At 47.8% G+C, this 26,975-nt stretch overlaps 1 protein-coding gene and 1 long non-coding RNA gene across 8 annotated transcripts in view; one reads left to right on the top strand and one right to left on the bottom strand.

Annotated features, from left to right (window-relative positions):
• Nucleotides 1-9,960, bottom strand: LOC144331991 (uncharacterized). The gene is made up of 2 exons (XR_013399649.1): nt 9,002-9,960; nt 1-708 (listed from the first exon to the last, which is right to left on the bottom strand). It is a non-coding gene; the product is annotated as an uncharacterized LOC144331991 (long non-coding RNA).
• Nucleotides 995-26,975, top strand: part of USP18 (ubiquitin specific peptidase 18) — a 36,951-nt gene continuing 10,970 nt past the window's right edge. For 2 of the 7 annotated variants that reach the window (XM_077950944.1, XM_077950947.1), the window contains exons 1-4: nt 9,981-10,137; nt 16,528-16,792; nt 19,306-19,402; nt 21,336-21,481. In XM_077950944.1, coding sequence (XP_077807070.1) covers nt 16,630-16,792; nt 19,306-19,402; nt 21,336-21,481 — 406 coding nt within the window. In that variant the 5' untranslated portion in view covers nt 9,981-10,137; nt 16,528-16,629. Of the gene's footprint in view, nt 1,130-5,783; nt 6,083-9,948; nt 10,138-15,109; nt 15,242-16,527; nt 16,793-19,305; nt 19,403-21,335; nt 21,482-26,975 lie in introns of those variants that run through there. The other 5 variants (XM_077950943.1, XM_077950946.1, XM_077950942.1 and 2 more) reach the window with 5 other exon arrangements.

Here is a 26,975-nt window from a genome sequence, read left to right as displayed (position 1 = left end):
AGAGGGGATTTCCCCATGTTAGCCAGGTTGGTCTTGAATTCCTGACCTCAAGTGATCCAACCGCCTTGGCCTCCCAAAGTGCTGGGATTACAGGCATGAGCCACTGTGCCCACCCTGGAAACTGATTCTTAGCAGTTGTTGATTTCACTATACTTGTCAGGAATCTTCTAAGCTGCGAAGGGGGAGGGAAAAAGAATCGTCTAAGTTTCTTCACAGCAAAGGAAATAACAGGAAAGGGACAACCCACAGAATGGGAAAATATTTGCAAACTATACATCTGACAAAGGATTAATTACCTATATATAAACTATGTAAGTGTGTCCGGAATTGATGGGTTCTTGGTCTCACTGACTTCGAGAATGAAGCCACGGACGCTTGCGGTGAGTATTACAGTTCTTTTCTTAAAAGATGGTGTGTCCGGAGCTTGTTCCTTCAGATGTTCAGATGTGTCTGGAGCTTCTTCCTTCTGGGGGGTTCGTGGTCTCACTGTCAGAAGTGAAGCTGCAGACCTTCGTGGTGAGTGTTACAGCTCTTAAAGGCAGTGCGTCTGGAGTTGTTCATTCTTCCCAGTGGGTTCGTCCTCTCACTGGCTTCAGTAGTGAAACTGCAGATCTTCGCGGTGAGTGTTACAGCTCATCAAAGCAGCATGGACCCAAAGAGTGAGCAGCAGCAAGATGTATTGCAGAGCGAAATAACAAAGCTTCCACACTGTAGCAGGAAACCCGAACTGGTTAGCACTGCTGGCTCCTGCAGCCTGCTTTTATTCCCTTATCTGGTCCCACCCACATCCTGCTGATTGGTCCATTTTACAGAGAGCTGATTGGTCCAGTTTACAGAGAGCTGATTGGTGCGTTTACAATCCTTGAGCTAGACACACAGTCACAGAGTGCTAGTCCTCCAAGTCCCCACTAGGTTAGTGAGATACAGAGTGCTGATTGGTGTACATACGATCCTCTGGCTAGATACAAAAGTTCTCCAAGTCCCCATCCAGTTCAGGAGCCCAGCTGGCTTCACCCAGTGGATCCTGCACCAGGGCTGCAGGCAGAGCTGCCTGCCAGTCCCGAGCGGAGCCGCGCCTGCACTCCTCAGCCCTGGGGCTGTCGACGGGACCGGCGCCACGGAGCAGCGGGCGACGCCCTTCGGGGAGGCTCAGGCAGCGGGGGAGCCCACCGCAGGGGGAGGAGCTCAGACATGGCGGGCGGCAGGTCCCCAGCCCTGCCCCGCGGGGAGGCAGCTAAGGCCCGGCGAGAATTTGAGTGCGGCGGGCTGGCACTGGTGGGGGACCCTGCGCAACCTCCGCAGCTGCTGGCCCGGGTGCTAAGCCCCTCACTGCCCTGGGCCGGCGGCGCCCGCCAGTCTCTCCGTGTGCGGTGGCCCGCCGAACCGGCGCCGGCGCCCGCGCCCGCGGGAGCTCACACCGGCCCGCCAGCGCAGCCCCGGTTCCTGCCGGCCCCTCTCCCTCCACATCTCCCCGCAAGCAGATGGAGGAGGTTCCGGCCTCAGCCAGCCCAGAGAGGGGCTCCCACGGTGCGGTGCCGGGCGGAAGGACTCCTCAAGCGCCGCCAGAGTGGGCGCCGAGGCCGAGGAGGTGCTGAGAGGGCTGTTAGCACATTGTCACCTCTCATAAGGACCTCAAATAACTCAATAGCAAGGAAACAAATAATCTGATTAAAAATGGGCAAATGGGCCGGGTGCAGTGGCTCACGCCTGTAATCCCAGCACGTTGGGAGGCTGAGGCGGGCAGATCACGAGGTCAGGAGATTGAGACTATCCTGGCTAACATGGTGAAACCCCTGTCTCTACTAAAAATACAAAAAATTAGCTGGCTGTGGCTAATGCAGGCGCCTGTAGTCCCCGATACAGGCTGCAGTAAGCTGCAGTAAACTGAGGTTGCAGGAGGCTGAGGCAGGAGAATGGCGTTAGCCCAGGAGGCGGAGCTTGCAGTGAGCCGAGATCGCGCCACTGCACTCCAGCCTGGGTGACAGAGTGAGGCTCTTTATTTAAAAAAAAAAAAAAAAATAGGGCAAATGATCTGAAGAAGATTTTCATTTTCTCAAAAGAAGACATACTAGTGGCCATCAGGTATATAAGTAAATGCTCAACATCACAAAGCATCAGAGAAATGCAATTGAAACCACAATAATAGGTATCATCTCACCTCAGTTAAAATGGCTATTATCAAAAAGACAGAAAATAGCAAATTCTGGGGAGGATGTGGAGAAAAGGGAAGCCTCGTACACTGTTGGTGGAAATGTAAATTCGTATAGCCATTGTGGAAAACAGTATGGAGGTTCCTCAAAAAACTGAAACTAGAACTACCATATGATCTAGCAATCCCACTGCTGGGTATGCACCCAAAAGAAAGCAAATCAGTATATTGAAGAGATATCTGCACTCCCATGTTTCCTGTAGGACTAGTCACAATAGCCAAGATAAGGAATCAGTCCAAGTGTCCATCAACAGATGAATGGATAAAAAATGTGCTAGATAAGGCCGGGCGCGGTGGCTCATGCCTGTAATCCCAGCACTTTGGGAGCCTGAGGCAGGTAGATCATGAGGTCAGGAGATTGAGACCATTCTGGTTAACAAGGTGACACCCCGTCTCTACTAAACATACAAAAATTAGCCAGTCGTGGTGGCAGGCACCTGTAGTCCCAGCTACTTGGGAGGCTGAAGAAGGAGAATGGCGTGATCCCGGGAGATGGAGCTTGCAGTGAGGCAAGATCCTGCCACTGCACTCCAGCCTGGGTGACAGCGAGACTCTGTCTCAAAAAAAAAAAAAAAAAACAACAGTGCTAGATATACACAGTAGAATATTGTTCAGTCATAAAAAGAATGAAATCCTGTCAGTTGTAGCAACATGGATGAAACCAGAGGACATTATGTTAAGTGAAATAAGCTAGGCACCTAAAGATACATATCCCACCTTCTCACTCCTATGTGGGAGCTAAAAACCTTGATTTCAGGGAGGTGGAGAGTAGAATGATGACTGCCAGAGGCTGGCAAGCAGTAGGAGGGAGGGAAGGATGAAAAGAGGTTGGTTATGGGTACAAAGATAGTTAGATAGAGGAAATGATAGCACTGTACATTGATAATAGTTAATAATTTATTGTATATTTCAAAATAGCTAGAAGATTTGGAATGTTCCCAGTACAAACAAATAATAAACATTTGAAGTGATGAATACCTTCATCACCCTGATTTGATCATTGCACATTGTATGCATGTATCGAAGTATCACATGTACCACATAAATATGTACAATTACTGTGTATCTATAAATATAAGAAACAAAGGAAAAAGTTGCTGTAAAAACAATATTGGGATAATTGTCAAAATTTAAATACTGAATATATTATATATGGGAAAATTGTATGAATATGAAATTATCTGAATTTGGTAATAATTGCACTGGAGTTGTGTGAATGGGCGCGGTGGCTCCCGCCTATAATCCCAGTACTTTGGGCGGCCAAGGCAGGTGGATCATGAGGTCAGGGGTTCGAGACCAGCCTGGACAAGATGGTGAAACCCCGTCTCTACTAAAAATACAAAAATTAGCCAGGTATAGTGGTGCATGCCTGTAGTCCCAGCTACTTGGGAGGCTGAGGCAGGAGAATCGTTTGAACCTGGGAGGCCGAGGTTGCAGTGAGCCGAGATCGTGCCATTGCACTCCAACCTGGGCGAAAGAGCAAAACTCCATCTAAACAGTAAATAAATAAATAACTAAATAAAAATAATAATTGCACTGGGGTTATGTATGAAAACATCTTTGATTCTATGAGGTTCATATTGAATTATTTAGAGCTGAAGAATTTTGACCTCTTCAATTTACTCTCAAGTAGTCCAGCAAAAGAAAAAAGTGCGTAAATATATACACATATGTACTGTGTACACACGCATACACATAGGTGTGTGTGTATGAGAGAGATTAGTGAAGGAAGGGTACGTTGGGTTGTTATAATATTTGTAATAACTTTTCTTTATGTTTAACATTCCTAATATAAAATATTTAATTTTGAAAGGTTCTCCATTAAGAAAACAAATTGCCAGAGGATAGGGCGTGCCTGGGAAAGGTGACAGATGCCAAGTCAGACTCTGTTTGAGTTGCACCCTGAAACCTACGCCAGGAAAAGGAAATGCTGAGTTGTGTTGGACCACTTCCACTCAACAGCTCCTCTCCTCAGGAGAATGCGTATTCCCAAAACAATACTGACAGGGAGGTTCAATGTTTAATTCATCTTAAAAATTATTGTTTATCTTTGGAAGCATGCGAAATACAGTAAAATTTAAAATAAAAAAACATCTTGACAAAATGCAGAGAAGAAAATAGGCAGGAGAAAGTTGTGGAGAGGGACTGAGCAGACGTCACAAGAAAACCACGCGTTTGTAGAGAATGTGCTTTGTAAAGGAGTACTACTTTCTCAGACATTGGTTCTGTTTTCTTTAAAAAAAAAACTTTTTTTTTTTTTTTTTTGAGACGAACTCTGGCTCTGTTGCCAGGCTGGAGAGCAGTGGCATGATCTTGGCTCACTGCAACCTCCACCTCCGGGATCAAGCAATTCTCCTGCCTCAGCCTCCCGAGTAGCGGGGACTACAGGTGCACACAGCACCACATCCAGCTAATTTTTGTATTTTTAGTAGAGACAAGGTTTCACCATGTTGGCCAGGATGGTCTCGATCTCCTGACCTCACGATCTGCCTGCCTTGGCCTCCCAAAGTGCTGGAATTACAGGCGTGAGCCATCGTGCCCGGCCACATCACTTGCCCTTACCCCATGCAACAAACCCTGTCCTTTCCCCAGGACAAAAATTCTTGTCAGTTTCTATAAATTGTTCCTCACGTTGGGCAAATAGCTTTTTTCTAAACAGCTTTCCACTGTGAGGGGAAGTAGATTATCCCATTAAAGTCAGCCAACACCTTCCTCTGTGACCAGGGTTTTAGACAGAATTTTAAAGTGAGGTAGGTAGGTGCGGCCTTTTGCCTCAAACTTCTTTATTTTATTTTAGTTTTTAAAGGGAAAAAGAGTAAGAAATTCAGATGATGAAAATTCCAGAGACACTGAAAGTATCCCAAGTTGGCAGAAATACTGGGTAAACTACAGAAAATGCTTCTCAGGGCCCACACTTTCTTTTGAAACAAATATTATACAGTTTCATTATAAACTCTTTCCTGCATGATTTTGAGAAATCTTTCCACCAGTGCTTTCAAAAAGCACAATCTGTCTTAATAAAAAACTACTACCCGGTGGCGGGCGCGGTGGCTCAGGCCTGTAATCCCAGCACTTTGGGAGGCCGAAGCCGGCAGATCACGGGGTCAGGAGATCGAGACCATCCTGGCTAACATGGTGAAAGCCCGTCTCTACTAAAAATACAAAAAACTAGCCGGGCGTGGTAGCGGGCGCCTGTAGTCCCAGCTACTCGGAAGGCTGAGGCAGGAGAATGGCGTAAACCCGGGAGGCGGAGCTTGCAGTGAGCTGAGATCCGGCCACTGCACTCCAGCCTGGGCGACAGAGCGAGACTCCGTCCGCCCACCACGCCCCCCCAAAAAACAAAAAACAAACAAAAAAACTATTACCCGGTAATATTATTTTACATTTTAAAATTGTGAAACAGTATTAAGCCTACAGAAAAGTTGCAAGTATAGTCCAAAGAACTTCCTTCTTGAACTATTTGAGAGTCAGTTTTCCACGTGACCTTGCATTTCTCCAACATCCCCTCCTACTACCACCTAATCCTCAGACCCCATTCAAGTTTCACCAGTTGTGCCAATATTGTCCTTTACAGCCAAAGGATCCAGTTTGGGATCTCCTGTTCATCTATGACCACTTTGGTCTCTGCCAGTCTGGGACCGTTCCTCAAAGCTGTCTTTGATTTTCATGAATCATTTGAAGATGGCAGACCAGCTGATCTGCAGAACGCCTCTCAATTTGGGTTGGCCGGGACCCGCCTCCGGGCGAAGGCCTCCAGTTACTCACCTTCGACGGGAACAGCATGGAAGTGATGCTGCGCTGGCTCCCCTCTGTCCTCTGGTGGCACACAATTCCAGTGTTCCTGGCACTGATGACTGCATGGCTACTGTGAAGGTACTCCTTTCTCTTTTTGTACTGAATATTTACATTAATTATATTCTTTATAGTTATGATGCAATATTACATATGAGACCGCGGGGTTCATCTGATTAGGTCCGCCCAATTTAGCCTGCCCTGCTTGCTTTTGGTCACTTGCTTTTGTTATTTTTTTTTCCGTGAAGCTGAAGGCCGCGCCGCTGAGCTCTGTGACTTAACCTTGCCGGCTTTCTTACAGATAACATGTATGTCACTACTGTCAGGATCGCTCAAATTGTTTTTCAGGAACTTGGGGCAGCTCCTGCCTAGTTCAAAACAAGTTGAGACCAGTGAGCTTTCAACTAGGTTTGTGCAAAAAAAAGAAGTGGCCTTTTGAACCCAAACGACCCAAGGGGCCCCAAACGACACCCTCAGATCATGGTAAGGCTGTCATTTTTTGAACATGTGTCCTGTGAAGTGCCATGAACCCTGACTGTGCTTGCACAGGTCACCGAATGTCTCATTTTCCCCCACTGCCAATCACCTTTGCCCATACCTTCCACCACCCTGCTTCTCTCACCGGTAAATATCCCTGAGCCTTATCTTTGGGGAGGCAGATTTGAGAGCTGTTCTCCTGCCTCCTCACTGGACTGCCTTGCGAATAAATCTTTTCTCTTTTGCAAAACCTGTCGCAGTGATTGATTTATTGCATGCCAGCAGAATGAACCCGGTCAGTACCACATGTATGTAATATTAGTAATTAATAGTATGTATTTTGTGGGAAAGTACTTTGAAACTGTGTAAATATCCTATTCCTCTTCAAACTTTTAATTTATTCAATATCTACTTTTATTGGTATGAAGTGTGGCTTCCCATTTTATTAAATGAGTCGAAATGTTACTATCATCATTTCTTTTAATGCTCAAGTTTTTCCAAATTTGGCCAGTGGGACCATGGTCTTGGAGCTGGCTTCTGTATGGTTTTGAGACATCCTCATCATTCTTGAAGCATTTCCTCACTTGCTGGCAGAACAAGATGTCCTAGGCTCATCTTGTACTTTCTCTGCCTTAACCCCAGAAACAGCCATTTCTCCAAGCAACATTGGTTCCTTTTACTAGAGAATGGGAATTAGAAACCAAGATCTGGGTGTGAGATGTGCTATTGGGGTGTCACTGTTCCCAGGCCCCCTCCAGACCAAGTCGGGGGATGTATGGATGTATACACACATTTACCATTTACCTCCACATGTACTTCTTTTTTGGGTTTTTTTTTTTTTTTTTTTTGAGATGGAGTCTCACTCTGTTGCCAGGCTGGAGTGCAATAATGCGATCTTGGCTCACTGCAACCTCCGCCTCATGGGTTCAAGTGATTCTCCTGCCTCAGCCTCCCAGTAGCTGGGACTACAGGCACCTGCCACCACACCCGGCTAATTTTTTTGTATTTTCAGTAAAGGCGGGGTTTCACCGTGTTAACCAGGATGGTCTCGATCTCCTGACCTTGTGATCCACCTGCCTCATACTTCTTTATCTATCTGTGTATACATACTGAAAATCATGGATTCACACTGCTAAGTCCAGTTCCACTTCAACACTAGTGGGCTCATTCTCCCCTTCCTTATTTGTAACTCCTATCTCTGACAGTTTCAACTCTGGCTTCAATTATCCTTAAGACATTCAGTTACCTGGTCATCCCCCTGTATGTAACTAATCTGTCATCTCCACCAGCATTCCGCCCTCCCTGGACACCACACACTGGGCCACTGCAATACAAGGATGTGCCACATCCTCAAACTGCTTGGGCTCTGACACGTGGGCCAGGCTGCACCAGCACCCATTTGTGTCTGAGGCTGTACCAGGCAGCCCCACTGTGCTGCCACCCTCCTCAACCTGCTCCGGTCCAGCACCCTGCTTGGGCCACTGTGGAACATACTACACAGACGCCCACCTTGCTTGACACACCCGATGGCCTTAGCACGGACTTGTCCAGGAAGCGAGCGAGGGATGTCTGGAGCAGGTGCGCGGACTTGTTCCATGAAAGATGGAAGGAAGAGCCCCATAGAAGTGTAATGGATCCTTACATTATATAGTCCAGCCTCCACCCCAAGGTTCACCCTTGTCCATTCTGCACTGGGGCAACAATACCGGTTACTTTGCTCCACTGACCTACCAAGATTCAGATAGAATCATTGGATTGACTATTAATATTTTTCCGCTGATAGTTGCTGCAAGCAGCTACAGCTTGCTCCTTAGCCTTCTACCGACTTGCTATATTTAGCGTATTTTATCAAATTTTGCAGCATCCTCTCCTCATTGCCCTCACTTGAGTTTTTGAGGTTCCTGTTTGTGGACAAGACTTACCAGATGTATGAAGCTGGTTATATAACCGATTGGTCAACAAATGTAATGAGGATGGACCCTGCGCAGCACCCTGTACCTGTGTAAATACCATATTGCGCACAGTCCACCAGTGTTCCAGGGAGAACATGCTGCAATGTGCCTGCACTGCCTTCATTCCAGCAGCAATCTAAGGGCAGTCTGGGCTGACGATGGACATGTGGGTAGCCTGTATGTATATGTCTGTGCTCATGCTTCTAACACACATCCACCCTGTTATGGACACGTTTATACATCTTCATGCCATGGTATTTTGTACCTTTCCGCAGAACCTACCAGTGCTTCAGTGAGGTCTTGGCAGCTTTGGGTTTTTGGAGCCTCTCTATTTGTCCATTGCTGCGTGGACGGCTTTCAGAAAGAATGATCGCTTTGAGGGCAATTGTACCCTGCTTTCCTGTGCAAATTCCAGTGGCTGGAGTTTGAGGCCCCTAGCAGATAACCCTTCTGCCCCTGCCCTCATGAGTCTACATACAAGAAATACATCTCTAAAGAGGTAATAAGCCTTTCCCGTGTGCATGTTATAGATCTTTTAACCTTATATATATACAGATGGTCCATCACTTACCGTGGCTTCACTTACGATGTTTTGACTTCATGATGGGTTCACTGGGGCCCGACCCCGACTTTTTTTCTTTTCTTTTCTTTTCTTTTTCTTTTAAGAGGGAGTCTTGCTCTTGTCGATTTCTGCTTACTGCAACCTCTACCTCCTGGGTTTGTTATTTTTCTGCCTCAGCCTCCTGAGTAGCTGGGATTACAGGCGCGGGCCACCACGCCCAGCTAATTTTTGTACTTTTAGTAGAGAGGGGGTTTCATCATGTTGGTCAGGCTGGTCTCGTACTCCTGACCTCAGGTGATCTGCCTGCTGTGAGCCACCGTGCCCGGCCTGACCCCTTCTTAAGTAGAGAAATATCTGTATCTGCATGCCCACAGGGAAGCTCCTAATTACACCACGTGCCACATCCAAGCCATAGACCCGTGATGTGAGGACACTGGATCCAAGAAATACAATAGCATTAAGAAAGAAAAAATGCTGCCATGGATATTACCAAACGCCAAATGACTCTAAGACGTATGCTAATTGCAGGGACCTTAAAATCGCAAATAAAAAGGCGCCTGTAGGTCGGGCGCGGTGGCTCACACCTGTAATCCCAGAACTTTAGGAGGCTGAGGCGGGCCGATCACCAGAGATCAGGAGTTCGAGACCAGACAGGCCAACATGGCGGAACACTATCGCTACTAAAATATAAAAATTAGCCAGGCGTGATGGCAGGCACCTGTAATCCCAGCTACTCCGGAGGCTGAGGCTGGAGAATCGCTTGAACCCAGGAGGCGGAGCTTGCAGTGAACCGAGATAGCGCCACGGCACTCCAGCCTGGACCACAGAATGAGACTCCGTCTCAGGGAAAAAAAAAAAAAAAAAAAAAAAAAAGCGAGCGCGTGATGTCTGGAGCAGGTGCGCGGTTGCGACGGCCGCTGCGGGAGGCTTGGGCCGGCCCGGTTTCCCGGCACGCCGGCGCCCCGCTCGTGGCGCGGAGGCCGCTCTAAGTTTCGCTTTCCATTCAATGGGAAACGAAAGCTGGGCGGGGCGCAGCCGAGCGCGCGGCCAGACCAAGGCGCGGAACTTCGGCCGCAGCTGCGTCCCCGGCTCAGTCACGCCGTGGAACTCAGCAGCGGAGGCTGGACGCTTGCGTGGCGCTTGAGGCAAGTTTGGGGCTCATTTTGGAAGTTTTCTTTCTAGCGCAGACATCCAACTCTGCTCTTATGCCAGTCAGATAATTAAGGAAATAAGTAATGATTGTGCTCTGCAAATTATGATAGCGATCTGTATTTGCTACGTGCATATATTGGGCCAATGGATTTTTTTTTCTAAGCTAATATAGTTATTTGGACTTTTGGCATGACTTTGTGTTTAATTTTAAAAAAAAAGAAATTACAGAAGTGTTGTAAGCTTGTAAAAAAAAATTCAAACAATGCAGACAAATGTGTCTCTCAATCTTCCACTCAGTATCATTTTTGTTTGTACCTTATTAGAAATGTTTCTATGTACAAGTCTTTAAAATCGTTTCGAACTTGCTTTGTCCACTGAGTATATTATGGACATCTTTTCATGGCAGGACATATAGATGTGTTAATGGCATTAAAAATAAAACAAAAAACTGACGTGGCCTGGCACGGTGGCTCACGCCTGTAATCCCAGCGCTTTGGGAGATCGAGGCGGGCAGATCAACTGAGGTCAGGAGTTCCAGACCGACGTGGAGAAACCCCGTCTCTACTAAAAATACAAAATTAGCCGGGAGTGGTGGCACGTGCCTGTAATCCCAGCCACTCGGGAGGCTGAGGCAAGAGAATCGCTTGAACCCCGGAAGAGGAGGCTGCGGTGAGCCAAGATCGCACCATTGCACTCCAGCCTGGGCGACAGAGCGAAACTCTGTCTCAAACGAACAGAAAAACCTGATACATAGTATGGGAAGTACATTGTTTAAACAATGCATGGAGATTTAGGTTGTTTCCAGTTTTTACTGGCATAGATACAGCAATGAATATCATTTTATGTATACATTCATACAAATATATTGGTGGAAAATTCCTAGAAGTGGAATGGCTGGGTCAGTGGGCATTCATATTGAGAAATTGGAAGGATGTTGTCAAAGTCTGCAAATCAGAATATTTTAGTCTTAACCTCTCTTCTTTCCCCCTTTTCCTTGGAAGAAAGCTAAATTTAGACTTTTTTTTTTTTTTTTCGAGACGGAGTCTCGCTGTGTGGCCCAGGCTGGAGCGCAGTGGCGTGATCTAGGCTCACTGCAAGCTCCACCTTCCGGGTTCCCGCCATTCTCCTGCCTCAGCCTCCCAAGTAGCTGGGACTAGAGGCGCCCGCCACCACGCCCAGTTAATTTTTTTTTGTATTTTTAGTAGAGGCGGGGTTTCACCATGTTAGCCAGGATGGTCTTGATCTCCTGACTTCGTGATCCGCCCGCCTTGGCCTCTCAAAGTGCTGAGATTACAGGCTTGAGCCACTGCGCCCGGCCAAATTTAGACTTTAAATACAAAACTCTATTCTGAGACCCCTGAAAATCTGGGTTCAAAGTGTTTGAAAATTAAAGCAGAGGCTTTAATTTGTACTTATTTATGTATAATTTGTGTAAGTTATATTTGTATAAGTTGTTTCAGAAAAAAGGCAAATATTGAAAAGCATTTCATCTGACGTTTCTTTCTGGTATTGTACAGAGTTGGAGAGTGAATGCAGGTTATCTGATGTGTTCACAGGAACAAAACGGGAGGGAGAGTAACAGGTGCACGACTGCATCTTGATTTATCAAATAACTTGGTTTTGGACTGTTAAAAAATGTGTTGCACAGTTTTGACACTTTTACACAGTGATGGGCTTACAAAGGGGAAAATGCTTAACATAAACATAGTTTCCAAGAAGGTAAGTCCTGGTTCTTCCACATGAGCTGTTTTTTATTTTTATTTTTTTGAGAGACAGTAGTCCCAAAATTTCCCTATTATGTGGCTTTTCATCCAAAGTGTTGTAATCCGTGTGTTCTAACCCGCATATTACGATTACTCAAGAAATGCAAAATAGGCCGGGCGCGGTGGCTCACGCCTGTAATCCCAGCACTTTGGGAGGCCAAGGCGGGCGGAACACGAGGTCAGGAGATCAAGACCGCCTTGGCTAACACGGTGCAGACCCTGTCTACTAAAAATAAAAAATATTAGCCGAGCATGGGGCGGGCGCCTGTAGTCCCAGCTACTCAGGAGACTGAGTCAGGAGAATGACTTGAACCGGGGAGGCGGAGCTTTGCCGTGAGCCGAGATCGCGCCACTGCACTCCAGCCTGGGCGACAGAGCGAGACTCCGTCTCAAAAAAAAAAAAAAGAAATGCAAAATGATGTGAACACGTCATTGAGACTGCGGTCTACAATTGTGGTTGCCATGATGGGTTGGGTCGGAAGACGCTGAGGCTGCTGGAATCATGTTCCTGGAAGGTTAATTTTGTTCCTTTTAGGGCATCTAAATGTTGGAGCTGGCTTTCCTGGCAGAGTCCAGTTGTGAGTGGAGTGTTGGGTGGAGGCCCCGCCCTCCCCAGGTTTTCTGCAGCGTGTTCCTGGCTCTTCTGGGGCTTCTCTGAGGACCCTGATTGGTCCTGGGGCTACTTTAGTGGTGGGCCTGGGCCAGTTCCTTGGGTTGCTCTCCTCTCCCCGAAGCCTAAGGATAACATTTCGGGAAGATCATGAGAGAAGGTGAACCAGAAAAAAAAAATTCAGGTAGGGCAGGAGCTAAGTTAGTTTAGTATTTGGGTTTTTTGTTTTGTTTTGTTTTGAGACAGAGTCTTGCTCTTGTTGCCCAGGCTGGAGTGTAATAGCACTGTCTCGGCTCACTGCAACCCCTGCCTCCCGGGTTCAAGCGATTCTCCTGCCTCAGCCTCCCAAGTAGTTGGGATTACAGGCGCCCTCCACCGTGCCCAGCTAATTTTTTGTATTTTTAGTAGAGATGAGTTTTCGCCATGTTGGCCAGACTGGTCTCGAACTCCTGACCTTGTGATCCGCCCGCTTTGGCCTCCCAAAGTACTAGGATTGCAGGACTGAGCCACCGCGCCCGGACTGGGTTTTTTTTTTTTTTTTTTTTTTTTGAGTCAGGGGTTCAGTTTGGAAATTCCCTTCCTTGGAATCCACCCACGCTGTTTTCTCTGGTGGATGCTTATCAGGCCTGCTAACTTCAGCTTCTGTCTCTCTGCTCGCGTTGCCCTCCCCGTCCTCCTTAGACCTTTAAGCTTCACTTTCCTTTCCTTGCTGCCCCACTTCCCTATCTCCCCAGTGTGATCTGCCCTGAAAGGTTGCTGTGTTTTCTGTTTCCCTTTGGTACTGAGCCTGCCCAAATGATCTGCTCCATGAGGTTTTACTGCTATATCCTCCTGAAGTATCCAGGAGGTCTTGGCGGAGTAGAGGACAACATCTTGGAAAATGCAGCCTGGAACCTCTCTTCTCTCTTTCATCAGCTTTCCCTCAATGATGAGCTCAAAATCCTCTCTCTGGTTGATGGAATTGTCTGCTGTCATCATTTCAGTCGAGTCCTCCTAGCCTGGGCCTCGTAAGAGGAACAACTGTAACTATTGAAAGTCAATATTTACTAAGAAAAAGAGGTTTTTGTTATCTGAGCCATTCAAAATGAATTTAAGAATATATTCCAGGCCGGGCGTGGTGGCTCACGCCTGTAATCCCAGCACTTTGGGAGACCGAGATGGGCGGATCACCTGAGGTCAGGAGATCGAGACCAGCCTGGCCAACAGGGTGAAACCCCGTCTCTACTAAAAATACAAAAATTAGCCAGGCGTGGTGGCACATGCCTGTAGTCCCAGCTACTTGGGACACTTAAGGCAGGGGAATTGCTCGAACCCAGGAGGCAGACATTGCAGTAAGCTGAGACTGTACCACTACACTCCAGCCTGGGCAAAAAGAGTGAAATTCTGTCTCAAAAAAAAAAAAAAAAAAAAAAAAAGAGAGAGAGAGAGATAGGGTCTTGCTCTGTTGCCCAGGCTGGAGTGCCGTGGCACGATCATAACTCACTGTGGCCTCAAACTCCTGGGCTCAACTGATTCTCCTGCCTCAGTCTCCCAAGTAGCTGGGACTACAGGTACATGCCACCATGCCAGGCTAATTTTATTTTTATTTTTAGAAACAGGGTCTTGCTATGTTGCCTAGACTGGTCTTGAACTCCTGGCTTCAAGCTATCCTCTTGCCTCAGCCAACCAAAGTGCTTGGATTATAGGTGTGAGCCACCATGCCTGCCTTTCTGTTCTCTATTTCTAGCGATAAGCTTTTTGAGTTTTCACATGTGAGTGTGAACATGTGGTATTTATCTTTCTGTGCCTACCTTATTTCACTTAAGTAATGTACTCCAGGCTCACCCATGTTGACGTGAATGACAGAATTTCATTGTCTTTTAACGGCTGAATAACATCCCATCGTGTGTATATAGTCCACATGTTCTTTAGCCCTTCCTCTTTTGATAGACACTTAGGTTGATTTGTATCTCGGGTATTATGAGTAGTGCTGCAGTAAATATGAGAGCGCGGATATCTCTTCAACATACTGATTCCCTTTCCTTTGGATATATATTCAGCAGTGGGATTGCTGGATCCTACGGTATATCTATTTTTAGGTTTTTAAGGAATCTCCATACTGTTTGCCATAATGGCTCTACTAATTTACATTCCCACCAATGATTGGTTCTGAGTTTATTCCTCACTCTGAGCAGCATGTTGGCTGGACTTAAACCCTGTCCAGCCTTTCCACATCTGGCCCATCACTTGCCAGTGGGAAAGGCACTTACTTCTTTTATCTCAGTTTTCTCATCTGTCAAATGGAAATATAACAGTAATTAATTCACACGGCTGTGTAAAGATAAATAAGACAGTACATATAAAAGGCTTTCACCTTTTATAAGAAGTAGTGCTTAGATGTTACCCATTAGTATTATTTTATTTATTTCATCTTATTTATTTAGCTACAAGGTCTCATCTGTTGCCCAGGCTGGAGTGAGTGGCACAATCATAGTTTACTGCAGCCTCAAACTCCTGGCCTCAAGTGATCCTCCTGCTTCAGCCTCCTCAGTATTTGGGACCACAGGCGTGCACCACTATGCCCTTTTAAATTTTTTTGGTATTTTTTTGTAGATGGGGTTTTATATGTTGCCTGTGCTGGTCTTGAACTCCTGGGCTGAAGTGATCCTCCCACCTCGGCCCCCCAAAGTGCTGGGATTACAGGCGTGAGCCACCGACACCAGGCCTCATCTCTGTATCTTTAGGGTTAGTCACTGGCACCTTAATTTGTTCATTTGGTGCTGTCGCTTTTCTCTGATTGATCTTGATCCTCGCAGCTGCGTGCCAGTGTCTGCATTGACACAGGTACCTAAGCCAGTCTTCATTGCCTGGCTTTGTTTGGGCTCTTCTTTCATCAGGAAACCCACATGAGATTAACGAGAGGCTGATTGGTCAGTGCCCTAAGCCCATGACTGCTTCAGCTGTTGCAGTTGTGCTAAGGGGTGCCCTAAGCCCAGGATCACTGTGGCTGGAATTCTTTGGCCACTGAGGCTGACACAGCCCTGGGTCACGCCTGAAGGCCAGGCTGCTGAGACTGGCACAGCACTGGGGCACGCCCAAGACCCACGATGGCTTGCCTACTGCTGCTGAGGTTCATTCAGGGCCCAAAGCCACTGTAGTTGGCATGTTGGTGATGTAGCCCAGATCCCAAGTCCCTGTCACTGGGGCTGTGGGTTCTCATCTGGCACTAGGGTGGGGTGAGATCTGCCTGTGGGTACTGGTCTAGCATCAGAGTGATGAGGCTCTGCCCAGTACTGGGTTTTACTGTAGAGAGCCTAGTCCTGGGTTCCAAGGCAAAGTCCTACCCTGGGTTCCAAGGCAAAGTCCTCCACTTACCTCTTCCTCCTCCAAGCAAACAGTGTCTCTCTTCGTGCTGCTGTGCTGGGGTTGGGGGAGGCTACAGGGGTAACCCTATGGCCACTAAGGCCGACACAATATTGGGTCACACCCACAGTCCACTGCGTGAGACCAGCCCAGCACCGGGATGTGCCTAAGGCCTGCGGGTGCTACAGCCTGCCTGCAGCTGAAGTTTATTTGACTGCTGCAGCCGGCTGGCTGTGATGCGGGCCAGAACACGAGGCTGTCCTGCCAGGGCCGCAGGTCCCCTTGGGTGTTGGACGGGTTGAGAGGCTTTGTCTGTGTGCCAGCCTGGCATCAGGGGCTGAGGGTTCCTGCCTCGTGCTGGCTTTTACTGAAGTGGGCCTGGTCCTGGGTTGCAAAGCAAAGTTCTATGCACGCTTCCCTGTCCTTCCCCAAGAGGGCGTTCCCGGTTAGGATTTGGCAGCGCGCTCTGAGGAAGAATGAATGGAAACGCCTGGGACCCAGGGTAGGGGATGTGTAGCCTAGCTGTCATTTCCAGCCTAGAGCTCTATGAGTCAGTCTCCCCAAACATTTATCTCCCTCTAAGACCTGCTCTTTGGCATCAGAACAGATTACATGAATACACATTCCTCCTTCTCTAATCCTTACCTACCCGCGTTGTCTTTTCACAGAGATCCCATCGTGCCTGGCTCACACAAGCTCTTCCGGGAAGTGAAGTGCTGTCCTGAACGCGGCCCAGGCAGCCGCGGCCTGGGGGTTTTGAGTGATCATGAATGGGCAAGGTGTTTGGGCTCAAGAGACAAACCTGTAAGTCCGTCCTGGCTGAGTCTCCGCAGTCCCCGGCAGATCTTGTTGAAAAGAAGGAAGAAGACAGCAACATGAAGAGGAAGACAGAGCAGCCCAGAGAGCATCCCAGGGCCTGGGACTACCCTCATGGTCATTAGACCCCTCCTGCTTTCCTTTTCTTGTCTGCCTGTAAATGCTCAGCTCACCTGCTGTGCTCTGAAGCAGCAGAGCTTTGTGTTTGATGGCTCCTGGTTTCCTGTGCCTGAGTTTCTGCATCTTTTAGATGGGGATACAGCCTGGGCCATAGCGAAACCCTATCTCTGAAAAAACAAAAACAAGGTCGGGCGTGGCGGCTCACGGCCTTAATCCCAACAGTTCGGGAGGCCGAGGCAGGTGGATCACGAGGTCAGGAGTTTAAGACCAGCCTGGCCAAGATGGTGAAACCCCATCTCTACTAAAAATACAAAAATTAACCGGGCGCAGTGGCAGGTGCCTGTAATCCCAGCTACTTAGGAGGATGAGGCAGGATAATTGCTTGAACCCAGGTGGCAGAGGTTGCAGTAAGGTGAGATCACACCACTGCATTCCAGCCTGGGCGACAGAGTGAGACTCCATCTCAAAAACACAAAAACAGCAACAACAGAAAATGGGGGTAATAATAGTAGCAAGCACATAGGGTTGTTGGGAGGATTAAATGGGGTCATCTGTGGAAACTGCTTTAAGCCAGTGCTGGGCGTCTAGTGGCATTTAGCGTTAGTTCCCATCTTTACTGCTGCCTTTGGACGGGTCTGTCTGGAGGCAATGTGCTCCTGATAGTCTGGGAGCAGAAATCAGTGCTCACCTGCAACCCCAGATTTTTACTTTCTTCCTGTCCTATCTCATAAGCCAAAGCCCTTTCCCCAAGAATCCTGAGATTAGTGGTACTTCCTCCCCCTTAAATTGCTTACCTTGTGGGGTTCGCCGAGCCTAAGGTTGGGTTGGAAAAGAGGAGGTTGGTTGCTAGGGGTCAAATGTTATCTTTTGTTTTTCTTGTATTCTTGTAAGTTCTTCTGCCTTTCAGCCTCTCAGAGTGAGACTGGATTAGGCGAATCTTCCCCAAAGCAGCCTTCTGATTTCCTGCCTCCCTGTGGTGGGGACTGGGCAGAGACCCCTCCACTGGAGTCCCACACAGACAAACTGTGGACTCCCTCTTATTTCTGAGCCACACAGATGCACATTTGGACTTAGCTCCGTGGAGAACGATTTGAATGAGAGGAGGCCATATTCTCAGTTATGCTTTCTCTAATGTTTCTTTTTCTCTCCCAACAATTGCTCATACTACTCATTTGGCAGTGAGTAAATATACACTTTTGGTGACATCTCACTTTTCCTAATGGACTATTAAAACTTTTCTTGTTATTGAACTTCTTTTTTTTTTTTTTCTTGTGAGATGGAGTTTTGCTGTGTCGCCTAGGCTGGAGTGCAGTGGTGCGATCTTGGCTCACTGTAACCTCTGCCTGCCAGGTTCAAGCGATTCTCCTGCCTCAGCCTCCTGAGTAGCTGGGATTACAGGCATGCACCACCACACCTGGCTAATTTTTGTATTTTTAGTAAAGATGAGGTTTCACCATGTAGGCCAGGCTGGTATCGAACTCCTGACCTCGGGTGATCTTCCCACCTCGGCCTCCTAAAGTGCTGGGATTACAGGTGTGAGCCACTGTGCTTGGCCCTTGTTATCGAACTTTTTTTTTTTTTTTTGAGACAGAGTCTTGCTCTGTCGCCCAGGCTGGAGTGCAGTGGCGTGATCTCGGCTCACTGCAAGTTCCGCCTCCTGGGTTCACGCCATTCTCCTGCCTCAGCCTCCCAAGTAGCTGGGACTACAGGTGCCCGCCACCTCACCTGGCTAGTTTTTTTTTTTGTATTTTTAGTAGAGACGGGGTTTCACCATGTTAGCCAGGATGGTCTCGATCTCCTGACCTTGTGATCCACCCGCCTCGGCCACCCACAGTGCTGGGATTACAGGCGTGAACCACCATGCCCGGCTAAATTTTTTTTTGTATTTTTCGTAGAGACGAGGTTTCACTGTGTTAGCCAGGATGGTCTCGATCTCCTGACCTCGTGATCCGCCCGTCTCGGCCTCTCAAAGTGCTGGGATTGCAGGCGTGAGCCACTGCGCCCGGCCTGTTATCAAACTTTTTAAAGGTTCATGTTTGATATTTTCTCTCCAATTTGTTTGCAAGCTGAGTGAATGCATTGTACCTGAGAGAACTTTATAGGACTTCATGTCCTTAGTAACTTTAAGAAAAACATTTGATTTTTGTCAACTTTTTTTTTTTTTCGTTTCTGAGACAGAATTCCACTCTTGTTGCCCAGGCTGGAGCGCAGTGGCGCGATCTCAGCTCACTGCAACTTCCACCTACCAGGTTCAAGCGATTCTTCTGCCTCAGCCTCCCAAGTAGCTGGGATTACAGGCATCTGCCATGACGCCCGGCTGATTTTTGTATTTTTTGTAGAGACAGTGTTTCACCATGTTGGCCAGGCTGGTCTCGAACTCCCGACCTCAGGTGATCCGCCCACCTTGGCCTCCCAAAGTGCTGGGATTACAGGCGTGAGCCATGGTGCCCAGCCTTGTCAACTTCTTTACCTAGGCCTTGCCTCAGCATTTTTTTCTCTTCCCCTTATAGGCCTGGTTGGTTTACACAACATTGGACAGACCTGCTGCCTTAACTCCTTGATTCAGGTGTTTGTAATGAACATGGACTTCACCAGGATATTGAAGAGGTAAGACTGTTCTTCAGGCTGATAAGCGTTTGTACTGTTTCTTTTTCTTTTCCTATTTTTTTTTTTTTTTTTTTGAGACGGAGTCTCGCTCTGTCGCCCAGGCTGGAGTGCAGTGGCCGGATCTCAGCTCACTGCAAGCTCCGCCTCCCGGGTTCCTGCCATTCTCCTGCCTCAGCCTCTGGAGTAGCTGGGACTACAGGCGCCCGCCACCTCGCCCGGCTAGTTTTTTGTATTTTTTAGTAGAGACGGGGTTTCACCGGGTTAGCCAGGATGGTCTCGATCTCCTGACCTTGTGATCCGCCCGTCTCGGCCTCCCAGAGTGCTGGGATTACAGGCTTGAGCCACCGTGCCCGGCTCTTTTTTCTTTCTTTCTTTCTTTCTTTCTTTCTTTCTTTCTTTCTTTCTTTCTTTCTTTCTTTCTTTCTTTCTTTCTTTTCTTTCTTTCTTTCTTTCTTTCTTTCTTTTTTCTTTCTGATGGAGTCTCACTCTGTTGCTCAGGCTGGAGTGCAGTGGCGCGATCTCGGCTCACTGCAAGCTCCGCCTCACAGGTCCAAGAGATTCTCCTGCCTCAGCCTCCCGAGTAGCTGTAATTACAGGCACCCGCCACCACGCCTGGCTAACTTTTTCTATTTTTTAGTAGAGATGGGGTTTCACCGTGTTAGCCAGGATGGTCCCGATCTCCTGACCTCGTGATCTGCCTGCCTCAGTCTCCCAAAGTGCTGGGATTACAGGCGTGAGCCACTGCGCCCAGCCTGTATTATTTCATTTTTAATATATTCTGTTATTCAGAGTGACTTGAACTTTTTGAGATCTTCTTTCAAAATTTGGCAGAGGGAAGATTGGCTTCTGCATATTCTGGCCTACACTTTATTTCTAATACTTCTTAGGTTGGTCTGGGGTGGGGCCCAGATATTGGTACCTTTTTTTTTTTTTTTTTTTGAGACAAAGCCTCACTCTTGTCCTCAAACTGGAGTGCGATGGCATGATCTCAGCTCACTGGAACCTCCGCCTCCTGGGTTCAAGGGATTCTCCTGTCTCAGCCTCTCGAGTAGCTGGGATTACAGGCGCCCACCAGCACGCCCGGCTAATTTTTGTATTTTTAGTAGAGACGGGGTTTCACCGTGTTGGCCAGGCTGGTCTTGATCTCCTGACCTCAGGTGATCTGCCCGCCTCAGCTTCCCAAAGTGCTGGGATTACAGGCGAGAGCCACCGCGCCCAGCCAGGTATTGGTACTTTTTAAAAGCCCTCTTTGGGTGATTTTTAATGCAGCCAGGATTGACAGCCACGAACTTGGTTAAAAGAGAGAGTCGGGACTAGACCAAAGTAAGAGAAGGAGTAAGTCAGTGGGCAGTACACATCCGTGCACACCCCTCCTTCCACCAACACTCACACAATGCACTCTCTCTCTCTGTCTCTTTCCATAACTCTTTTCCTGCCCTGTGCTCTCTCCTTTTTCCCATCTGAGAAATGCCTGTAATTAAATGAATCATTGCCAAACCACACGGACAGCCCTTCATGTTGCCTTTCTTCCCAGGACCTGTCTGTAGTTTGGAGAGCTTTAGGCTGGACATTTTGCTGCTTGCCCGAGATGTGGAGCCAGGACTTCGTCCATCTGCCCTCTGCTCTAGCATGATTGCTGCGCAGGGTGCAGATGGGCTGAGGCAGCGGTCGCGCTGATCCCCCTCTGTGGAGGGTCCCCTGTAGAGCGGATTCACTCACATCATGCTTCTCAACCTTGGCCACACATTGAAATAATCTGAGGAACTGAAAAATTCTGATAACTGCCCCACCCCCGCCACCCCCAGAATTCTGGTTTAATTTGTATGGGAGTGGCCTGGATATGGAGATTTCAAATTTCTCCCAGCTGATTCCAGTGTGCATCTAGCTTCGAGAGCTACACATAAGAAGGTTTCTGGCTGTTCTTGTGTGACAGGATCACGGTGCCCAGGGGAGCTGATGAGCAGAGGAGAAGCGTCCCTTTCCAGATGCTTCTGCTGTTGGAGAAGATGCAGGACAGCCGGCAGAAAGCAGTGCGGCCCCTGGAGCTCGCCTACTGCCTGCAGAAGTACAACGTGCCCAGTAAGACGTCCTCCCACTGGGCTCCTGGCTGCTGATCCAAAGCGGGTGGGAAGCTTAGAGAGAGTGAAGAGAGGAACTAACAGGCAGTGAAGCAACCAGAAGCAAGTTAGGTAGCCTGGACCCCTCGGATTATAGAGACATTTGTGTAAGAGGCACACATTTTTGGAGGTGCAGAATTGATATTATTTATGGACATTTTACTTCCATACCTACCCTTTTTCTGCCTCTCAGTAGGGTAAACGAAGGCATCTCCTCCAAGCTTATTCTGCCACTGTTAGGGAACTGCAGGAAAACAAAATAAAGGAATAAAAAAGAGAAAACATGTTCTACAAAATAATTCATAAATAGGTTAGGGTTTTTTTTTTTTTTTTTAGATAGCTAATATTGAAATGTGCATCACATACTGTAAAATTCATCCATTTAAAACCATGCAATTCAAAGGTTTGTAGTGTATTCACAGAGTTGTGCCTCCATCATCACAATCTAATTTCATAACATTTTCATCACCCCCAAAAGAAATCCCATACTTATGGGTTTTCCCTTGTGTATAACACATTGCTTTTCTCTTGCTGCTTTCAGAATTCTTTGCCTTTAACTTTTGAAATTGATTACGATGTGTCTTGGCGTGGGTTGCTTTAGATCAGTCTTATAATGGTGTCCTTTGGGCTTCCTGGATGTGGATTTCTATTTCCTTCCCTGGGTTGGGAAGTTTTCAGTCATTATAGCTATGGGTTGCTTAACAACAGAGAGATGTTCTGAAAATGCATCAGAAGGTGAATTTGTCATTGTGTGGACGTCATGGAGTGGACTTACACAAACCTAGATGGGACAACCTACTACACACGTAGGCTGCTTGTCATGGCCACTGTGCTTATGTGGCCTGCCATTGACCGAAATGTCAATCTGCCACTTGGGACTGTTATTTCTTTGGATAAGCTTTCTGTCTCCTCTCACTCTCCTCCTTCTGGGACTCTGATAATGCCTATTTTGGTCTGTTTGATGTCCCGTAATTCTCTTAAGAGATCTTCCCTTTTTTGGGCCGGGCGCTGTGACTCATGTCTGTAATCCCAGCACTTTGGGAGGCCAAGGTGGGCGGATCACGAGGTCAGGAGATCGAGACCATCCTGGCTAACACGGTGAAACCCCATCTCTACTAAAAATATAAAACGTTAGCCGGGCGAGGTGGCGGGCGCCTGTAGTCCCAGCTACTCTGGAGGCTGAGGCAGGAGAATGGCATGAACTCAGGAGGCGGAGCTTGCAGTGAGCTGAGATCATGCCACTGCACTCCAGCCTGGGCGACACAGCAAGACTCCTGCTCAGAAAAAAAGATATCTTCACTCTTTTTCATTCTTTTTCATTTTTGCTTCTGTGAATGATTTCCAGTGACCTACCTTCTAGTTTGCGAATCCTTTCTTCTGCTTGATTTCATCTGTTGAGCTTCTCTATTGAACTCTTATTTGAGTTATTGTATTCTTCAGCTCTGTTATTTCTTTTGAACTTTTTTCTGTCTCTTTGCGGAAATTCTTCGTTCATGCATTGCTGTCCTAGACGTGGTAAGTATCTTCGTGGTGATTATTTTGAATTGTCTATAAGGTAAGTCACTTATCTTCATTTCACTGAGGGCATTTTCTGGAGATTTATCTTATTCTTTTGCTTGGAACATATTTCTCTGTTTCTTCATTGTTCCTGACTCTGTTATTTTCTGTACTTTAGATAAGAAAAATGCCTCTCCCAGTCTTGTCTCACTGGCCTTGTAGAAGAGACGAACTTACCAATTAACGCTGCCAGACACTCGGAGCGCCTCTTGACCCTTTGTGCTTGTCCAAGCTGTCATCTGTGTTCTTAGCTGCCCTCAGGAGATTAGAATATGTCAAGTCCTGTCAGTGCCCCAGACAGGGGAGATAGAAGCCAGCCCCTTGAGGTGCAGCTGGAGACGTTGGGGCATTAAATGTGTGTTCCAGTTTATTCTATCCTCAAGGAAAAGCTGGGAGCATGTGTTTATCCCCCACTTGCTCTGCAAAAAACTGGACAGAGGATCTGTGGCAAGTGCCTGCACTCATGTTTAAACTGCACACTCTTGCATGCATTGTTTTGCTCTTGTCACACCCAGGGGCCTAGCGAATGCTGGCTCCTCTCTGCTTAGAGATGGACAGTTTGGAAGCTTGACGCTATCTGTCGAACAAACGAGTGGGAGCCGCGGTGGAAGTGCTCACCTGCCTGTTCAGGGTCTCAGAGGAGCACTGGTTTCCTGCTCTGTCAGCTCCCAAATGCATGGAAACCCCAGGGCAGCAGCTGCACATGTGCAGACGGATTCCTTCTAGGGAGAAAGTGGGAGCCAGGCCTTTTTGCCTGTTCACCCTGCACTGGGCCTGGGGAGATGTTTTTTGGTCTCTCTGCCCCTGTGGGACCCACAAATACAGAGCCTCATCAGCTCCCAAAGCTCAGGGATTGAGGAGCTAGTCCTTCATTTGAGAGGGATAGATGTTGTGTACTCAGTGTGTGAAGTTAGAGACCTGATTTTATCATGGAGCAGGGGGTGGGAGAAGGCATGGGACTTGCCCACACACCTGTCCAGACTCCTGGAAATCTGTTTATCTGCCTCATTGGCTCCAGGTGCAGGCTAGTTATTACTAGATGCCCATCCCTCGGGCAACAGCTAGGAGAGCCCGCAGACATACCCTTCCAGGGAGAAACTGGGAGCCTGGCATTTCTGCCTGTTTGTGCTGAGCGCAGGAGCACAGCTGCCGGAAGTGCTCACGTGCCCATTTAAAACTGCCTCTTTGCCCTCTGCGGTCGCAGGAGATTCATAGCTGCTGACCCATGTCTGTTCCCAGAGCTAGGTGAGCTAGCAGCCAAGCCCTTGAATGGGAACTGCAAAAGCTGGGGCTGCCTACGTGTGGTCCAAACCCTCGCCTCTCCAGGAGAAAGCTGGGCGCAGGGATTCCTTTCCGACAGTAAGGTACTGTGTCTAGAGTGGGGCTTGTGGTGCGAGTGTGTCTCAGCTTTTCCAACCCATTGCGATGTGGATGTTTTCTCCATTGTCCCCTGTACAGGCCTGTCTCAGCTGGTATCTGGGTTTCTTTCTGAGGGAGTTGATCTGTGTGTAGATGGAAGTTTTTCCATGTGTCCACGGGAGAAGGGAGCACCAGGAGCCTCCTTCTCTACCATCTCGCTTGTATCACCCTCTGTGATTCTTTTTATACATAGTTGAATTTGATTCACTAATATTTTGTTGAGGTATTTTGCATTTATGTTCACAAGAGATGCTGGTTTCTAGGTTTTTTCTGATAACGTCTGTCTGGTTTTGGTATTAGGATAATGCTGGCCTCAGAGAATGAGTTAGGAAGTGTTCTCTCTGCTTTTGTCTTCTGGAAGAGGTTCTAGGGAACTGGTATAATTTTTCCCATAAATGTTTGGAAGAACCCATCGTTCACTAGTGAACCCGTCTGGGTGCAACTGAGTACCCCCATTCGCTAAGAGATAGTTCCATTAGTTTTCTTATGATTTTCTTTTCACTTCTCCTCTTCCCATCCCTCACCCCTCACCATGGCCGTGTTTCCTGTTTCCTGTTAGCTCTTTAGAAATGCAAGTATCACCTTTCGCCTACCCGTCTCCAGACATTCCCTGCTGGGCAAAAGGAAGAATCTGTAAATGGAGGTAGGCTGATGGAGGTTTGACTGAGAACAGGGCAAGTTCTTCCAGCTCATCTTTCCTGAGACTTGGCAGTAGATTTGCAGCCCCAAGCATACCCACCAGGGAACCCTCCCTGCCAGGGGTGGCCTCGAAACTTCCACCTTCTAGGGGTTTGTCTTTCACCCACTAGGAAGGCATGGAGAAAGCATGCCCACTCGGCCACTTTTACAATTTACTTCTGCCCAGGAAGGTGCCAGCTCAGCTGGGTACATGATAACTGCCCGGTAGAAAACCGCCATTGCTCAACCCCTCACCCCCACAACACACCTGATGAAAATGCCCCTTTTTCCTCCAAAGGAGAAATGGCACATTAAAAGGCAGACTGCGTCGTGCTCCTTCCTCCAAGCTGGCTTCAGAATAAATTCACGTTTGTGTATGAAGCCTTCTTTTGTATCACATTTTTTTTTGTATCAGAGTTAGTTGAACAGCACATGCGGTGAGCAGCTAACCAGCTTTTCGGCTGCAGAGGCACTATGTTCAACTTTCCTTCCGTCCTCAGTCTGGAGAAGCTCAATCAACCTATCTCCAGGTGTATGGATTCTTTCTTTTTCTTTTTTTTTTTTTTTTTTTTTGAGACGGAGTCTCGCTCTGTCGCCCAGGCTGGAGTGCAGTGGCTGGATCTCAGCTCACTGCAAGCTCCGCCTCCCAGGTTTATGCCATTCTCCTGCCTCAGCCTCCCGAGTAGCTGGGACTACAGGCGCCCGCCACCTCGCCCGGCTAGTTTTTTGTATTTTTTAGTAGAGATGGGGTTTCACCGTGCTAGCCAGGATGGTCTCGATCTCCTGACCTCGTGATCCGCCCGTCTCGGCCTCCCAAAGGGCTGGGATTACAGGCGTGAGCCACCGCGCCCGGCCTGGATTCTTTCTTTTGCCAGCTCTAATCTGCTGTTGACCTCCTCTAGTACATTTTTCATTTCAGTTATTGTTCTCCTCAACTCAAGAATTTCTGCTTGGTTCTTTTTTTACAGTTTTTTCTTTATTGATACTCTTTATTTGTTGAGGTAGCATTTTTGTACTTTCTTTCTTTCTTTTTTTTTTTTAATTGAGACGGAGTCTCGCTCTGTCGCCCAGGCTAGAGTGCAGTGGTGCGATCTCCACTCACTGCAAGCTCCGCCTCCCGGGTTTACGCCATTCTCCTGCCTCAGCCTCCTGAGTAGCTGGGACTACAGGCGCCCGCCACCGTGCCCGGCTAATTTTTTTGTATTTTTAGTAGAGACGGGGTTTCACCGTGTTAGCCAGGATGGTCTTGATCTCCTGACCTCGTGATCCGCCCATCTCGGCCTCCCAAAGTGCTGGGATTACAGGCGTGAGCCACCGCGCCCGGCCCCCTTCGTACTTTCTTTCACTTTTTTTTTTTTTTTTTTTTTTGAGACGGAGTCTCGCTCTGTTGCCCAGGTTGGAGTGCAGTGGTACGATCTCGGCTCACTGCAGGCTCCGCCTCCTGGGTTTATGCCATTTTCCTGCCTCAGCCTCCTGAGTAGCTGGGACTACAGGCGCCCACCACCACGCCCGGCTAATTTTTTGTATTGTTAGTAGAGACGGGGTTTCACCATGGTCTCGATCTCCTGACCTTGTGATCTGCCTGCCTCGGCCTCCCAAAGTGCTGGGATTACAGGCGTGAGCCACTGCGCCCGGCTCTTTTACTTCTTTTGACATGGTTTTCTTTAATTCTTTGAACATATTATAACAGCTAAAGTCTTTGTTTAGTAAAGCCAACATCTAGGGCTTCTCAGTGAAAGGTTCTACTGATTGCTGTCTTCCTGTATGTGGCCATACTTTTCCGTTTCATTGTGTGTCTTGTC

The sequence above is a fragment of the Macaca mulatta genome, chromosome 10, assembly GCF_049350105.2.
Source record: "Macaca mulatta isolate MMU2019108-1 chromosome 10, T2T-MMU8v2.0, whole genome shotgun sequence".
In the NCBI taxonomy this organism is placed as follows: Eukaryota; Metazoa; Chordata; class Mammalia; order Primates; family Cercopithecidae; genus Macaca; species Macaca mulatta.
The sequence above is the reverse complement of the archived record's forward strand: the minus strand, read 5'-3'. Positions and strand labels throughout refer to the sequence as shown.